This window comes from Balaenoptera borealis, assembly GCF_965194805.1.
Source record: "Balaenoptera borealis genome assembly, chromosome: 10".
NCBI lineage: Eukaryota > Metazoa > Chordata > Mammalia > Artiodactyla > Balaenopteridae > Balaenoptera > Balaenoptera borealis.
Genome location: NC_138874.1, coordinates 72,547,327 through 72,566,279, shown reverse-complemented (window position 1 = coordinate 72,566,279; position 18,953 = coordinate 72,547,327). Strand labels below are relative to the sequence as shown.

General features: G+C 44.6%; 1 protein-coding gene across 2 annotated transcripts in view; it reads left to right on the top strand.

Moving 5' to 3' along the window:
• Nucleotides 1-18,953, top strand: part of ALOX5 (arachidonate 5-lipoxygenase) — a 62,193-nt gene that overhangs the window by 3,221 nt on the left and 40,019 nt on the right. For both annotated transcript variants that reach the window (XM_082339469.1, XM_082339468.1), the window contains exons 2-3: nucleotides 4,145-4,343; nucleotides 8,793-8,874. In XM_082339469.1, the coding sequence (XP_082195595.1) occupies nucleotides 4,145-4,343; nucleotides 8,793-8,874 (281 nt within the window). The remainder of the gene's footprint in view (nucleotides 1-4,144; nucleotides 4,344-8,792; nucleotides 8,875-18,953) is intronic.

Below are 18,953 nucleotides of genomic sequence, written 5' to 3'. Positions count from 1 at the left end.
TCCACAGCCCCCTCCTCTCCCCTCCCACTGCCCACCAGCCCCTCACTAGCCCCCTCTAAGACAGGCAGTCAGGCTGGACCACATCATGACTCTTCTCTGTCCTTGCTCTAGCAGGGATCTGGGACAGAAACAAATGAAACCTTTCTTTAAATGCTGATATAAAGATCAAGCAAAAAACTGGCCAGCTAACAATTTGCTGAAATACTCAAAAGCCTTAAAGTTGTGTACCCAATAGAGGATTGAGAGCAACGGGTGAAATCAGCAAACTGGCCCTTCTGAGAAAGGACGCTGGTGAATATCACGTTTCCCAGGCTCCATATCTCTTTCTAGTGTCTGACCACTGCACCCACCACCTCTGCCCCGAGAACTCCATGCTCCAGCCTCCTCCTCTCACATGCGAATTCCCCACCTCCTTTCTCTACATTCAAAATGCCCTGCCCATTCCCCTTCTTCTCCACTCAACTCACCTCTGAAATCTTACCAACTCCCAAGAGCTGCCTCAAATGCCACCTTGTAGGAAGCTTTTCCTTGTCCTCCACCCCACCCCACATTGCCCCTGCATACTCCACGGAGGGCTTGGACCAGGACTCAAAGCCAGGTCACCTGGCTCCCAGGCCAAGGCTTTTCCCACGATGTGGCCATGGGAAACAGTGAGAGGTTGGGCCATCACACAGGTGCGGGTTCTAATCGTGGGGCCACCAGTTACTCACTAGCATGGTAGCTGCCTGACCTCTCTGAGCCTCAGTTTCCAACTATAAAATGAGATAATCATCCACTCGGCCATGCACATGTACTGTATTTATTGAGGGCCTGTTATGCGCCGTGCCATCCACTGTTGATACTGTACACTGTGCAGAATGGACATGTGATATTAACGTGTCAAGGCAAATTAGTCAACAGACACAGTATCCACCAGCATACTGGCCCAGGGAGAGGAGGAAGGAAGGTCGTCACACCCTGTAGCTCTTCGTATCTTCCTAAGACCTGACTTTGCTGTTTGACACACAGGACCCTGAGATCTTCCTGGAGGCCCCTCTCTATCCCCTGTGACTCTCTAGCAGTGGCTCCCTTGGATGCCAGTGTCAGTGTCACCAGACTTTGTCCCTGAGACTGCCTGAGTTAGGTGGGACTGAACTCGGGCCCTGGTTCACCTCCTGTAGCACCGGGCCTGAAGCCAGGGCCAGCCAGAGACAAGCCAGACTGGCAGTCCTCTCCCATTGCAAGACCCTGTCAGATGGCCTACTGAGTCCCTATAGGTCTGTCCAGTGATTTCATCCGGGTGAAACTCCAGGGCCCTCTGCCAGGTGCCTGTGGGTCCTTGGGAAAGGGTGACCTGGAGGGCCCATTCTCCTGTGACTGCACCACATGTGTGCCCAGGGTGACCCTGCTCTCCCTTCTCTCGGAGAAGCTACTCCGTCTCTTCCTTATCAATCCCCACCCGCAGCTGGACATCTGGCCCTCCCTCTGAGAATCGCCCTGGAGCGGCTCCCTGGGCCCCAGCTCCCTTCCCTCTGTGATCCAAGGCTCCTCCCTCCCATGAGAGTCGTCCACCTCAGATGCTTATGGCGCCTGTTACTTGAGATGGCCGTCCTCTCCCCCTTCACCTCAGCCTTCCTGGCATCAACCTCCCAGACACCTGCAGCCTCCTCTAGCCCCTCGGAGCCACAGGAAAGCCGCGTCCCCTGGAGCAGCCACCGCGAGCCCGGGCCCAGGCCTCAACACACCCTGACTTCCCTTTGCTCGGCCTGAACCGCCAGCAACAAAAATGCCTCCAGTTCTCACTCGGCCTCAAGGCCCCTTCTCCATCCTCACAGGAACTCCCTTCAGGTTTTGAGCCAAGTTGTTTCTGCTCATGGGCTCAATTTCTTCCTCCCATCTCTACTCTGGCTACTCAATGTGGCGCATGTAGTCAAGCATGGACCTCAGCGCAGGGGCCCATGCTAGGTCCAAGCCGCTCGCAGGCAGTGTGGGACTTGCTGACCCCCCAGGAGTCAAGGAGGGAGGACCAGGTGGTTCCGATACACACAGCAGCTGGTGGCCTGTGCCTCTGGAGAAAGGAGGCCACTCAGGCATCATGTCATTTGGATTTCTCAATGGTCCTGCAAGCTAAGCGTGATCTCCCCTTGATAGATGAAGAAACATAGCCTCAGAGAGTGAAACAGTTTGCCCTGGCCCCTAGTCAGTTACTTTGGAGGTGGGATGTGAACTCAAGGCCCCTGAGGCTTTCTGAGCTGCCCTGACACTCAGGCTCACCTCGCCCTCTGCCCCTCACTGCCCTCCCTCCGGTCCTCGGTGGGAATCTCTGTCTTGACCCCGCAGGAGGGCCATGGTCTCTGCAGATCCTCATGGCAGGTGGGACTTGGAACGGGGTGGGCCCTGCAAACGTCGAGTCTTAAGCCACCAGTCCCCACTCTGCTTCTCCAGGTGGACGTTGGGCCCCTTGTTCCATCAAAACCTTCCTGCCTTGGCCCACTGATGCCTCAGCTCAGGGGCCTCCCTTCTCTCCCCACCCCTGGGAAGCCACCCAACAAGAGCTGTGTCCTTCCTTTCCTCTCCCTCCTCCCAGCTCCTCAGGTCATCCAGCCCCTCACTGGGACTCCTCTCCCAACTCTATCCGGGGCCTGCCGCCTTCTCCCCACGGATCGGCGCCCTGTGGTACAGACAGGCCCCTCTGCCTGAGGCCCCACAGGCCCTGGGGGTCAATGCTCTCTGTGACCTCGCCTGTGGCCCCTGGTATCCCATAAGACACGCTGTGAGGCAAGAGGGTTCTTTCACCTGCAGGATGGGCATCTGGCAGGACAGATGTGCTGGCACACCTGTTAGGGACCCAGCACACAGGCTGGCTCCTCTGTCCCCAGAAACTGTTTCTAACTGAGGACCCAGGCCCAGACCACAGGGCACTAGGAAGAGACTTCCCTTTCTGACCACAAGCATCTGGCATCTGAGGCAGCCAGGACATGCAAGCTACTCACTGTGCTCAGAGCCAAGGGGTTTGCTGAAAATGTTCAACTTCCCACTCCCTTTATAAGAAGTCCTCCCAGGGGTCTCCTGGCATTTGGAGGGAGAAGGATGGAAATGGGGATGCGTGGGGTCATGTGCGAGATGAACACCCTTCCCCTCCCCTTACTTCACCATCACACTGAGAACTCTAAGCCTGCCACCAAGGAAAAAGTTCAAGGATGGGTGAAATCTGGCTTAGAAAGTGCCTCAGAGGGCATTGAGTCTGGGGCTCCCCAAACCTACTGGTCTTTGGAACGCCCGATGCAATGCTTGAGCCCCCATCCTTCCTTCCCATCTGCCATCCAGAGCTGCACATACGCAGATCAGGCAGCAGCCGTGGAGGGGCTGCCCTGCGCTGCCACTGCGCCAGCCCGTCTCCTGGGGTCAGGAGCCTGGCAGCAGCCTGGGGAGCAGTGCGCACGTGGCCTGAGGTAGCCAGGCCAGCCTCAGTCCACCACTGTGCCTTGGATATAGTGGACACTGCTTATCTGATTTTCTTGGCATCACTGTGGCTCAGTGAACTGCAGAGGCCCCAGGACAGCTTGAATCTGTGTGACTTCACTTTTATCTGAGCCTCCCCATTTGCACTCAGTTATTTGCCCCACCGAGAATGAGAGAGATACGGAAAGGCCTGGATTGGAATTCCAGCTCTGCCAATTAGTAGTAGAAGCGGGGCTTACTGAACCTCACTGTCTTCATCTGAGACACAGGTCATAACTCCCCACTCCTCCCAAAGTTGTTGTGGGATCTATAGCAACGTCAGCAAGCCCTTTGCAAGCTGTAAAGGGCCGCCCCTGTGTGCGAGGGCCAGTTTGTCCCATCTCGCCGTGTAAGGTAGCACGGCCTGCAGACTTGCCGCCCTTGCTGTGAGTGGGGGCAGCTGCAGAGGCCCTCAGCGAGCCTGGCCTGGCACTGGGCTGTGCGCAGACAGCAGAATGTCTCTCTCTGAGCAGCGCCATCCCTTGCTCACTAGACTTCCATCTCCTAAGGGTAGAGCTGGGGAATTGGCCATCTCTGTCACCCAGGGCGCAGCAGAGCCGTGCCAAGGGCAGGCATTTGGCAGACATCTCAGCTAAATGAATTGAGGGTGATTCAAAGGCTCAGGAGCTCCCAGATGGTCTGACTTGCCTTTTCTCCTTCTCAGGTTGATTCTTACAGTGTGATAGTTGATGACGAACTGGGCGACATCCAGCTGATCAGAATCGAGAAGCGCAAGTACTGGTTCCATGACGACTGGTACCTGAAGTACATCACACTGAAGACGCCCTGCGGGGACTACATTGAGTTCCCCTGCTACCGCTGGATCTCAGGCGAGAGCGAGATTGTCCTGAGAGATGGACGAGGTGAGCGGCTCAGGCCCCTTCCACTCCCTGGGCTTCTGGGGAATTGAGAGAGTTTGCAGGCACTCCTTCCTCGAAGAACTGTATCCATGGGAATAATAACCATGCTCTCCGTGGTTGAGCACCTGCTTCGTGCCTCGATGCACCTGTAGGAGGTGTGGCCTTCCTCCAGGTACCAACAAGCCCCAGGTTCAGAGGGGGAAGTGACAGGCCCCAGGCTCCATCCAGCCATGTCCCCTCTCTGCTATAAAGTCCTTCAGGAGAAGATTATGACCCCCTTTTTGCCAGAGGGTAACTGGGGTCCCTAGTAACACGTACCCCTGGGTCGTGCCCCTGGATGGGCAGTTCTTCAGCTGAGTTCTCAGCTCTCCTCTCTGTGAGGTCACAGTAGGGCTTGGGCTCCAGGGACCCCAAGCAGGCCAGGAAAAGGATGGAGTTGACCAGGAGTGCCTGAGTGCCAGCTCAGAGGAACCATGGGCAGGCCTGGTGTTCGACGGTCACCAGTCATTAAACTTAAGTCCCACTTTTTGCTGAAAGAGAAAAGAACCCAAAATATACCCTCTTAAGCAAGACCCTCAAATGTGCAAACCCCAATCTGGCACTTCCTCGGGAGGCCATTCTTGGTAAGAGACATGCAACTGGCCTGGTTGGAGGAGGAGGAGAGAGGAGCAGATGGCGGGGGTCAGCTAAGGCCTCTTTCCCTTTGAATGACGCCCCCCTTGCATACCAGCCTCTTAGCGTGTGTGAGTCAAATCCGTGCCTTGGCAAAATCCTGCCGTACCTTAGTCATGACCCTTCAGCTTGCTTACTCTCGAAACCTGAAATGATCTAGTGCATCCACTAGAATAATGAGGAGTGGGACAGCAGCTTCTTCCAGTGCCACCGTTTAACACCTCCAAGCTGACAACACATTTCCTATCACTAGTTCATTTGCTCTTCGCAGAACTTTAGCAGGGTAGGTAAGATGAGAATGATTAGTACCCCCTCTATTTTAGCTAAGAAAACCAAGACACAGGAGGAAAAGTTCTTCTCTACCTGGTGTTCTTAAAACTATCAGGCCACATCCCACTGCTTCTGACATGGAATTTAACTTAAGAAACAAAATTCCAAGATTATTTCTGAACTAAATTATTGGAGCAGGAAGGATTTTTATCCCCTGTCTTCATGGCAGGGAAGAAGATCACAAAAGTCACTCTGTCTTACGGTGGCCAGCATGGGGAAGGTTGCAGACAGGGCACTTCTCTTCTACCAGGATCGTAGAAACACGAGCTCCACATCTCCCTCCTGCCCCCTTCCTACCCACGGTCTCAGATGTGTAGTCCTTCTTCCCACGGACCCCGAATCTCTTTCCAACAAAAAAGCATATGGCACCTTCCAGTTGGGATATTTAGAAGGTGTAGGCCAGTGTGCAGGGCCATTAGAACTCCTAGTCCTGGTGGGGTGGGGGGAGGGAAAGAATGCGAGAATAGTCCAAAAGGGAAGTGTCCTGGAGCCAGAGCTGCCTTGGGAGGAGCTCTGGTCCTCAGTAGAGATGCAGACAGCCTGGGGAGACACTACAGAGAGAGGCTGGGGAAGAAGTGTCCTCTCTTCACTGTCCCGTACCCTCCAGTCTCTGGTCAGGGTTCCCAGTGGCTGAACTGAACGTGAAGCCAATTGATGCGTTGATCAGGGACCTTCAGGGACAGAACTGGTGAAGGGTGGATCTGGAGGGGCACATGGAAGCCACCCAGTATGTTCCACTTATCAGTTGCTGTGTAGCATTCTTAGTGGCTTTAAACAGCCATTTCATTTTGCTCATGATCTTAGGGGTCAGGAATCTGGGAAAGGCTCAGCTGGGTGGTCCCTCTGTGAGCCATGGGGCATCCGCTGAGAGGGGAAGGGCTAGAGGATTCGCTTCTAAGATGGTTCTCCTCTCGCGTGCTTCAGGGCTCCGTGGGCTCTCCCCCTCCACATGGCATCTCATTTTTAAGGCTTACCCCGTAGAGCCTGGGCTTCTCACAGCTTGGTGGTCTCAGGGTAGTTGCACTTCTTTTTGTGGTGGCTGGCTTCCAAAAGCAAGAGACAGAAAGTGGAAGCTGCCAGTTTCTTCAAGCCTGGCCCTGGAAACTGGCACAGTGTAACTTCTACCACGTTCTATTGGTCCAAGCAGTCACAGAGCCCGCCCAGACTCAAGGGGAACATAGACCTACTCTCAGTGGAAGAAATGTCAAAGAATTTGTGGCCATCTTTGGTCCACCACATGGCACGACAACCAACCCTTTGGGCAACCTGGAAATGAGGGGGCCCAGCCCACAAGCGATTCAATCACTCACCACATAGAAACCTCTGGAATCTAATATTTCACCACTGCACCTGGGGTGACCATAGAAGTCAGAGGGCTGTCTCTGTGGTGACTGACATTTTTGTAAAACACAATAAAAATTAACTACTAGAAAAATGAAATCAAAAACAAACCAAAGCCATTCAAAATACAAGCCCTGTTTTTATTATCAGATGCAACAGTCAGAAGTATTTTAGCAAGTTACTCTAAGTTTGTAAACCTGTACACTCAACCTCTGTTCTTACCTCATTGCAGACCAGCACCCAACAGTTCTGAGCCTCACAGAGCTCTCTGGCCCATTGCACCTCTGCCTGAGGCAGCTCCAGTCCCAGGCTTGGAACTGGGGCCCAAAGAGGAAGATCAGTGGGTCACTGTGGTCCCAGGGATTCCAAGCATCTATGTGGAAGACTCGTATCAGTCTTTTGGAATCTGTCCCCCTGAACTCTGCTGTAGTCAGTCCAGGCTTTGTCACCTGCCGTGTTCCCAGAAGTTATGTTAGTCAGTGGGGCCAGGAAAAAGGATGCTATATGCCATTTGAGACTTGGTAGGTTGCAGTTTTACATGTTCTCTGACTTATTCATACATTAAAGCTAAAGAGATACAACTCCTCAGAGCCTGAGAAATAGGCAGGTTCTTTAAGGTGGATAAGAGATGATGAATGTACCAATGACAGCTGTTGTTACATTTAATACTCACCTTGCCTTCAGTGGCCTTGAGCCTCCCCACTGATTTACAAAAATGTCAGTCTGTGATGGAATGGAAGTTTTAAAAACCCGGCTCTTCACCACAGAGAACTGGAGAAGCTCTTCACTGCAGAGGCCCCCTTTCCAGGAGATGTTCTGGAATCCTGCCAGTCGGGGTTCTATTGACTGTGTTCGCTGGTTTTACCTTAAATAATAGTATAAAGGGTAATCTTGATCTGACCTCTCCTGCTCTAAAGGCCCTGAGAAGTGTGACCAACCATGCCCTTAGTCACCTGCCTACTCCTGAAATGAAAGATGAGACACCTTTGAAGTCTGGCTTAGAGGGAGGAAGAGGACACTCAGGTCCATGATAATTATAAGGACAACAGTGATAACCATGGGTCCCATTTACTGGGCACTTACTGGTCCTAAGCACTTATGGAGTGATTTGCTGCAGTCTCTCACTAAATCCCCACCATGGCCCTAGAAATAAGTGTTAATTATCTCCATTTTACATGGGAAGAAGCTAAGGCAACTTGCTCAAGGTCACACAGCTTTAAGTGACACAGCCCTAGTCCAAACCCAAACCCAAGAACATCTCTTCTAAAGCCCACACTCTAGGACATGACAGGCTGTTTTAGAATAAGCTCCATTCTCATTCCTCTGTGTAGCCACCACAGGAAACTGGACAGTGTCAGCGTCTGTATATTGAATCTTAAGTCACACATTTCTCCAGGAGGCAACCAACTGGACTTAGAAACACAAGAGCCATGAGTCCCTGCTATTCTCTCAGGCAACATGGAAACCCGCAGTGGCTGCCATTTCTGCTCTGCATGAGAAATGCAGGAGTGAACTGCTCTGAAGTGGTTTGAAGAGATCCACCAAAGATCACGAAATGCCTTTCCTCTGAAGTGGAAAGGCAGCTCTGCACCAGGGGCCCCAGGATTCTTGGCAAAGGCAGTGTCCTGGGAGCCCCCAGGTGGAAATCCACAGGCAGGCCAGAGATGGGCACACTGTGCCTGCCAGAGAATCATTGCATTTGTCTGCCTTCCTGTAATTCACGATGAGAACCAAGCCTGGCTCATGTATCTGGATGTGATTCTCAGAACCCCGAGGTTCAGAGCCCCCAGGCTTGCTGAGTGAGCAGACAGGAGGAGGAGGAACTGGATTTGTCTTTTATAAAGAGAGTTAGCTAACAGCATGGGATTTGAGTCTTGTGTTGAAAATCCACTAATTAGGTTGTGACCTTGGGTAAAGTTCAAGGGCAAATCTATTCAACCTCCCTATGCCCCCATTTCTTCGCTATAAAATGAGGGGGTGTTCTGAGGCTTAAATGAGACAATACACAAAAAGCACTTGGCTCAGGAAGGGTGTCTGAGGGAAACCTGAATACTGGATGTTGTTAATGCGCTTCCCTAGGCTCTTCTCACACATGTCCTTTTCTCACAGCAAAGTTGGCCTGTGATGACCAAATTCACATTCTCAAGCAGCACAGACGTAAAGAACTGGAAACACGGCAAAAACAGTATCGGTGAGTTATGACATCAGACCAAATGGCTTGGGGTCATGGTGTCTTCTATCTCGGGGGCATAACCCTGCCCACAGTTTATGGCCCATCATTGCTGGTACGTGATGACCAAGGGACCAGATCCCTTCAGTGCTCCTCAGTACCCAAGCTCCACCTTACCACCACTCCAGGCAGAGATGGTGAAAGAGTTATGAAAAACTTGGGATCAACCGTATTGGCATTTAGGAGGAATGGGACAGTAAAGGCTTGAATTCACCTTGATGTTCTCCCACTCCCATTGTAGGAATTACCCTTCACTTTTTATGTCTTCTTATAATAATTCAGTTATAAATGTGATACATAATCTACAAGAAAATTGACAAATCTTTAGCTAACAGACTAAGAAAAAAGAGAAGACTCAATTTATTAAAATTAGAAATAAGAGAGGGAACATCAATACCAACCTCACAGAAATTAAAGTGAATGAAAGGGAATAGTATGAACAATTGTATACCAACCAATTAAATAACTTAGATGAAAAGGACAAATTCCTTAGACAGAAACTGCCAATGCTGACTCAAGAACAAATCAAATGAATAGACTGATCACAAGAAAAGAGAGTGAATACTAATTTTAAATTAATTTTAAAACTTCCTACTAAGTAGTTTTAAAGTAATTTTAAAACTTCCTACAAAGAAAAGCCCAGGCCCATATGGCTTCACTGGTGAATTCTAGCAAACATTTAAAAAATTAATACCAACCCTGCATAAACTCTTCCAAAAAATAGAAAAGGAGAGAACTTGTCTCAACTCATTGTATGAGACCAGTATTATACCAAAACCAGACGTCATAAGAAAACTACACATCAATATCTTTTATGAATATAGATACAAATATTTTCAACAAAATACCAGCAAACAAAATCCAGCAGCACATAAAAGACATTATACAATATGAAGAGGTGGAATTTATTCCAAGTATGCAAGGTTGGTTTAACATCCAAAAATCAATTAATGTAATACACCATGTGAATAAAGAACAAAAAAAATACATGGTCAAAAAAAATACATGATCATCTTAATAGACACACAAGAAAGCATTTGACAAAATTTTTTAAAAACACTCAAAAAATAGGAACTGAAGGGAACTTCCTCAACCTGATAAAGTGCATCTACAAAAAATTCACAGTTAACATCATACTTAACGAGAAAAGACTGCATGCTTTCCTCCTAAGATCCAGGAACAAGATAAGTACGTCAGCTTTGCCACTTCTACTCAACATTGTACTGGAGGTTCTAGCCAGGGCAATTAGGCAAGAAGGAAGAAAAAACATCCGTATTGGAGAACAATAAGTAAAACCATTGCTATTCACAGAGGACATGGCCTTGTATATAGAAAATCCTAAGGAATTCACCAAAAAATCATTGAAACTAAAAACAAGCAATATTGCAGCATACAAGACCAATATACAAAATTCAATTGTTTTCTATTTGCGAGCAATCAATAATTTAAAATGAAAATAAGAAAACAGTTCCATTTACAATAACATCAAAAGGAATAAAATATTTATGAATAAATTTAACAAAAGAAGTTTAAGACTTACACAATGAAAACTACAAAATACTGTTGAAATTAATTAAAGAAGAGCTAAATAAGATGAAAGACATCTCATGTTCATGGACCAAAGGACTTATATTGTTTAAATGGCAATACTCCCCAAAGCAATGTATAAATTCAACACAATCGCTATTAAAATCCCTGCTGACTTTTTTGCAGAAATTGACAAGCTGATTCTAAAATTCATATGGAAATGCAAGGAACCCAGAATAGTCAAAACAATCTTGAAAAAAAAGAAAACAAACTTGGAGATTCACACTTCTCAATATCCCAAGTACTACACCACTGCAATAATCAAGACAATGTAGTATTCACATAAGGATAGACATATAGATCAATGATATAGAATTGAGAGTCCAGAAATAAGCCCTTACGCTTATGGTCAATTAGTTTTCAACAGAGGCAACAAGACCATTCAATGGGGAAAGAAGTCTTTTCCACAAATGGTGTTGGGACAACTGAATAGCCACATGCAAAATAATGAAGTTGAACCCTTACCTCACACCACATACATAAATTAACTTAAAATGGATCAAACACCTAAATGTAAGAGCTAAAACTATAAAACTTTGAAGAAAACATGGGTAAATCTTCATGACCCTGAATTTGGCAAAGGATTTTTATATATGACCATGAAAGCATAAGCAACAAAAGAAACACAAATAAGTCATCAAGTTTTAAAAGAAACACAAAAGAAACACAAATAAGTCATCAAGTTTTAAAATTTGATGTCATCAAATTTTAAAACTTCTGTGCTTCAAGGACACCACCAAGAAGGTGAAAGAACAACCCACAGAATGGGATAAAATATTTGCAAATCGTGTATCTGATAAGGGACTTGGATCCAGTACATAAAGAACTCTTACAACTTAATGATAAAAGATAAATAATCCAATTTAAAAATGGGCAAGGACCTGAACTGATATTTTTCCAAGGAAGATATACAAATGACCCATAAGCACATGAAAAGATGCTTGACATCATTATTCATCATGGAAATGCAGATCAACACCACAGTGAGATACCACTTCACACTCACGAGGATGGCTAGAATCAAAAAGTCAAATAATAACAACGTGAGGATATGAAAAAGTCAGAACCCTCATACACTGCTGGTGGGAATGTAAAATGGAACAGCTGCTTTGGAAAACAGTCTGATAGTTCCTCAATCTATTAAACACAGAGTAACCATATGATCCAGAAATTCCATACCTAGGCATATACCCAAGAGAAATGAAAACATATGTTCACACAAATATACCTGTGCATGAATATTTATAGCATCATTATCCATAATAGCCAAAAGGTGAGTACAACCCAAATGTTCATGAGCTGATGAATGTCAGTGGGATATCTATATAATGGAATATATTTTGGCCATAAAGAGGAATGAATAAACACTTCTCCAGAGGAAATATACAAATGGCCAATAAGCACATGCAAAGATGCTCAAAACCATTAGTCATCAAGACAATGCAAATTGAAAGCACAATGAGATACCACTTCACACACACTAGGATGGCTGGAATTAAAAAGACAGATAATAACAAGTGCTGTAAAGCATGTAGAAAAACTGGAGCCCTCATATATTGCTGGTGCAATGTAAAATGATGCAGCCACTTTGGAAAACAGTTTAGCACTTCTACCTCTAGGTACTTACACAAAACTAATGAAATCATATTTCTACACACAAAAAAACCCTTATACACAAATATTTATAATAACACTATTCATAATACCCCCAAAGTAGAAACAACTTAAATTCTGTTAATTGATGAATGGATAAATAAAATGCTGCATATCCGTGCAATGGAATATTATTTGGCATTGAACTATGGATACATGCTAAACTATAGATGAACCTCAAAAACATTATAATAAATGAAAAGGTCATATACAAAAGGCTGCATCTTGTATGATTCTATTTATATGAAATGTCCAGAAGAGGCAAGTCTATGGACACACATTAGTAGATTAGTGGTTGCCTAGAGCTGAAAGTTGGGGTGGGACATGGGGAATGACCATTAATGGGTACAAAGTTTCTTTTGGGGTGAACATATTCCAAAATTAGATTATGGTGATGGTTGCTCAACTCTGTAAATATGCTACAAACCTTGTAATTGGATACTTTTAAGGGATGAATTTTATTGTATGTAAATTATATCTCAGTATAACTGTTTTTTGTTTTTTGTTTTTAATTTTTTATTTATTTATTTTATTTTATTTTTGGCTGTGTTGTGTCTTCGTTTCTGTGCGAGGGCTTTCTCTAGTTGTGGCGAGAGGGGGCCACTCTTCATCGCGGTGCGCGGGCCTCTCACTGTCGTGGCCTCTCTTGTTGCGGAGCACAGGCTCCAGACGCGCAGGCTCAGTAGTTGTGGCTCACGGGCCTAGTTGCTCCACGACATGTGAGATCTTCCCAGACCAGGGCTCGAACCCGCGTCCCCTGCATTGGCAGGCAGATTCTCAACCACTGCGCCACCAGGGAAGCCCAGTATAACTGTTTTTAAAAATAATACATGAGCAAGAGTGCACATCTGGAAAGTGGTGGTCAGTGGGCTGTATCCAGCCTATAAATGTGTTTAATGGGTCATTGTGGAATTCTGAGTAAACAGGGCTCTTATTCTCTAGGTTTCCCCAGTCCAACACCAGTCTATCATCTATATCAAGGCTTCTTTCATTTCCTACTTTGGCCCCTGGAGACATTTGAGTTTGAGACTCCTTCCAAGGGAAGGAACAGTCAGCATGGTTAACTGGGCAGGGGCGGGGGTGGGGGGGTGCTTTTGGAGAGTGATGACTGTTACACTTTTCACATATTCCTCTATAGTTCAAATTTTTACAAGGAATATGTAACATGTCAGGTTTTTTTTTTTTTCTCAATCCAGTAAAGCAAGAGAAGGGGAATAATGTAGAAGCAGAATAATGTAGAAGCAGAAAAAATACCTGTAATCCATCCATTTTCACCTTTATTTCTTTGGGATTATATTGTATATATGACTTGACAGCCTCCTTTTTTTCCCTTAGAAGTATAGCAGAATCATTTCCCCATATTTTAAAAATCTCATCACAAACATTATTCTAGTTTTTATATAATATTTCATTGTATGGATGCACCATACTTTACTTAAACACCAACCTGACTGGACATTTAGGAGGTTTTTAATTTTTTATTCTTATAAATAATGTGAAAATCTTTCCTTTTTGTGTATATTATTAAGTATTTCCTCAGGATAGATACCCAGAAATGAAATTACTAATTCAAATAGTAGAAGTTATTAGTATATATAGACAAGTTTCTCTTCAAAAATCTTTAACCATTTTTCATGATCAGTGTGTAGATACCTATTTCACTAATACTTGCTGTAGCTGGGTGGTATCTTCTATTTTTTTAACTTTTCTAATTTGTAAAGACATCTCTTTTCTCTTAGCTCCTTATTCTTTCCCTCTTTCATGGACCCACTGCTGTCCAGTGGTTGAGAAATCCCCACTGAGACCACTGATTGCCCCAGTCTCAAAATTATCTTTAGCTCTATCCCCCTTTCCTTCAAAAGCTTACATTTCCATGAAACAGAATGGAAAATGAGAAACAGGGCCATACACACATGGATACTTGATATATTACAGAGGCTCCGACAATGAGTAGTGTGGGACTATTAGGAATCCATACAGAACAGAGAGAGAAAAGTGGAGGAAGAGAAAAAGGAGAAGAAATTGGACTCTACATCATATCATTCAGAAAACTCATTTTAGAGTTGAATAGACTTAAATGTTAAAGGCAAAACTATAAAACTTTTAAACTATAGAAGATTCTTCTTCATGACCTCAAGGAAAAAAGATTTTTCAAACAAAACTCAAAATGCACTAACCATAGAGGAAAAGAATAAACTCACCTATCTCAAAGTGAGAAACTTCAGTTCACTACAAGACACCACAAAAAGAGTGAGGAGAAAGTTCACAGAGTGATGGACAAGAATTATTATTTATCATGTACCAAGGACCCCTACAAATCTACAAGAAGAGCATTGTCAATTCAGTAGAAAAATAGACACTGCAGTCACTGCACAAAATATAAGCAACAAGTATACGAAAAGGTGCTCAACCTCATTTGTAATCAGAGGAATCAAAAGTAAGATCACAATGAGCTACTGCTACTACTGCTGCGTGCGCGCACACACACACACACACACAGGCAAAACTGAAACAACTTGACAGTACCCAAGTGTTAAAGAAAGGATGAAGGGATGGGAAGACCCATACACTGCTGACAGGGATATAAATTGAAACAACCTCTGTAGAACACAGTTTTGCAATATTTGGTGAAATTGAAGCTACATTATAATCTTTGACTTAGAAATTCTACTCTTGGATCTAAATCCAGGTGTGCAGGTGCACCTGGATACGTGTACACAGATGGTCACAACAGTATTATTTATGAGAGCCAAAAAAATGGAAACCACCCAATGTCCATCAGCAGTAGAACAAATAAATAAATTGTGATAACTCTACCCTGCAAGGAAGAGCAGTGAACTGTTGGTACCCACAGCAACATGAACAAACCTCACTAACACAGTACTAAAGAATAGAAACCAGACACATGTCTGGCCAATCCATGAGGTTTGAAATTATATTGCTTAGGGAAAGTTGTGTAGCAGTGAAACAATAAACAATAGCAGGAAATGATTATCACAAAATCAAGGTGATCGGAGAGGTTGAGTGGGCAGTGGGTGTTGAGGCTACTAGCAATGTTCTGATTCTTGATCTGGATGTTGCTTATACAGATGTTTTGTGCATTTTTCTGCGTATGTGAGTGTGTGTGTGCATATATACACATACATACATATATTTATATATTCTTTTCCAAAATAAAATTTTTTAATGAAATTTTTATGATTTTTAGTACCAGGTATGGAAGAATAATCTGCTAATACAGTGCATAATGTTAAGGGTCTATGAATTTGCAATTTGTTGTAGAATATTTGTGAGTAAGCCTCTCAGCTCAGGCACCATATGATGTGTTTTGAGACTTTTGTACTTGGTGCAGTGCACAAGGCATTGTCCAAGAGCTATGCACCGCCCATTCCCATCCTAAAGGGTTGGTGTTCATATACCCCTTCCACAGCTTCCCTCCCCACTTCAACCACCCAGGGAAAGCCCCTACAGTGAGCACTCCACGTGCTTCTGGCCTTGTGGAAGGAGGGAGTCCTAGACTGTGGCGAGTTAAACAGTTTCCAGAGAATCAGGCTAGTTTGTGTCCTGTTAAGAGAGTGGACAGCAAATTTTATCAGTTCCACACTAATTCAGACTAAGATGTTAATGACTGATAAATCAGTCTTACAGGCATTTTCTCTTAACCCAGTATTTTCCAGAGTGTGCACTGGAGCAACTGGTCCCAAAACTTTCTCCCCAGAAGAGGGTCCCATGGTAAAAAAAGTTTGGGAGGGGGCTTCCCTGGTGGCGCAGTGATTGAGAATCTGCCTGCCAATGCAGGGGATGCGGGTTCGAGCCCTGGTCTGGGAAGATCCCACATGCCGCGGGGTGGCTGGGCCCGTGAGCCACAATTGCTGAGCCTGCGCGTCTGGAGCCTGTGCTCCGCAACAAGAGAGGCCGCGACAGTGAGAGGCCCGTGCACCGCGATGAAGAGTGGCCCCTGCTTGCCGCAACTAGAGAAAGCCCTCGCACAGAAACGAAGACCCAACACAGCCATGAATAGACAAATAAATAATTAAAAAAAAAAAAAAAGAATATATATTACTCTTAAAAAAAAAAAAAGTTTGGGAAACTGTTTATCACATCCCCCTTCTAGAGGTTCACGATGCACATAAGCATTGAGGATTCTGAGAAGTTCTGGGGTAATGGACCCTAGTTAATTTTATTTTTAACCCAGTGTGTCCCAAGAGAATTTGACGTACGACTCTTAACATTGTGCAGAACGATTGCTCCGTGCAGCACCCTTTGAGAAACACCCCTTCCCCAGGGAGAGGTGGATTCATTGGTGTGTTGGTTTTATGGAGATGGGGCTTTGGCAGGGTCTAGGGAATGGGGAAGAAGGTTTTCTGGTAAGATAGTCTGCCCCTTTCTTAGATCTAATCATCATTGTTTCTTCCTCCTTCTACTCATCTCTCCTTTTCAGACCTCCTCCTCTGCTTCCGTTCAGGAAACACTGAGCTTCGCACCGTCTGCATATTCTCACAGTTCCTCTTTCATATGAACTCACAGGCTTCCAGATTAGAGTTTGGAAGTAAAGTAACAACTAAGAATAATCTCCAGTATGTCAAAAGCTGGCAAGTCCAGCTAGCTCTCATCACTCAATCAGCCGGGCAGAGACATGGAGAATCCCACACAGGTCATAACCCAGCATCCATGTTCTCTCACTATGACTGCATATACCTGCGTGGTACACACACACACAGCAGAATGTGTTTTCATCTACATCATTTAATCTAATCATTCTGTGACTTGCTTTTTTCCCAGTGGTCATTCTGTTTTAAAGAGCAGCCAGTTGACACAGATAGGTGTCGTCCATTCATTTTAGCTTCTGTGTAGTGCACCACCGTGTAAGTAAACCACTGTGTTCACCCACTCCCCTGCTGGTGGACATGTGGGTGGTCTTTAATTTCTGGCTGCTGCAAGCTACACCACAATAAGCTTCCACATATGTCTTGTCTCCTGGTGCTCTCTTGAATGAGTTATTCTAGAGAACATCCCTAGGAGTAGACACCAAATTTTGCAGACCATGTGTTAAGTTTTCTAAATATTGCCTACTGTTTTCCAAAGGGATTCTGCCAATTTTCACCCTAAGAGCTGTTCCTGAGTTGCTGTTTCCCTACATCACTGACCCACTTTGCACTTTGAGACATTTTCATTTTTGTCAATCTAATGTGTGTGCAATAGTATCTCATTGTTTCCCTTGTCCCTAAGTTGCCACATATTTCTTGCTTTATGTGAAGGTACCATAACTTATTCAACCATTCTCCTATTGATGGACATTCAGCTTGTTTTCCATTTGTATGTTGATTTGGTTTCGGTGCCTGATGAACATAGATGCAAAAATCCTCAACAAAATACTAGCAAACAGAATCCAACAGCACATGAAAAGGATCACACACCATGATCAAGTGGGGTTTATCCCAGGAATGCAAGTATTCTTCAATATATGTAAATCAATCAATGTGATAAACCATATTAACAAACTGAAGGAGAAAAACCATATGATCATCTCAATAGATGCAGAAAAAGCTTTCAACAAAATTCAACACCCATTTATGATAAAAACCCTCCAGAAAGTAGACATAGAGGGAACTTACCTCAACATAATAAAGGCCATATATGACAAACCCACAGCCAACATCATTCTCAATGGTGAAAAACTGAAACCATTTCCACTAAGATCAGGTACAAGACAAGGTTGCCCACTCTCACCACTATTATTCAACATAGTTTTGGAAGTTTTAGCCACAGCAATCAGAGAAGAAAAAGAAATAAAATGAATCCAAATAAGAAAAGAAGAAGTAAAACTGTCACTGTTTGCAGATGACATGATACTATACATAGAGAATCCTAAAGATGCTACCAGAAAACTCCTAGAGCTAATCAATGAATCTGGTAAAGTAGCAGGATACAAAATTAATGCACAGAAATCTCTTGCATTCCTATACGCTAATGATGAAAAATCAGAAAGAGAAATTAAGGAAACACTCCCATTTACCATTGCAACAAAAAGAATAAAATACGTAGGGATAAACCTACCTAGGGAAACAAAAGACCTGTATGCAGAAAACTATAAGACACTGATGAAAGAAATTAGAGGTGATACAAACAGATGGAGAGATATACCATATTCTTGGATTGGACGAATCAACATTGTGAAAATGACTCTACTACCCAAAGCAATCTACAGATTCAATGCAATCCCTATCAAACGACCAATGGCATTTTTCACAGAACTAGAACAAAAAATTTCACAATTTGTATGGAAACACAAAAGACCCCGAATAGCTAAAGCAATCTTGAGAAAGAAAAATGGTGCTGGAGGAATCAGGCTCCCTGACTTTAGACTATATTACAAAGCTACAGTAATCAAGACAGTATGGTACTGGCACAGAAACAGAAATATAGATCAATGGAACAGGATAGAAAGCCCAGAGTTAAACCCACGCACATATGGTCACCTTATCTTTTATAAAGGAGGCAAGAATATACAATGGAGAAAAGACAGCCTCTTCAATAAGTGGTGCTGGGAAAACTGGGCAGCTACATGTAAAAGAATGAAATTAGAACACTCCCTAACACTATACACAAAAATAAACTAAAAATGGATTAAAGACCTAAATGCAAGGCCAGACACTATAAAACTCTTAGAGGAAAACATAGGCAGAACACTGTATGACATAAATCACAGCAAGATCCTTTTTGACCCACCTCCCAGAGAAATGGAAATAAAAACAAAAATAAACAAATGGGACCTATGAAACTTAAAAGCTTTTGCACAA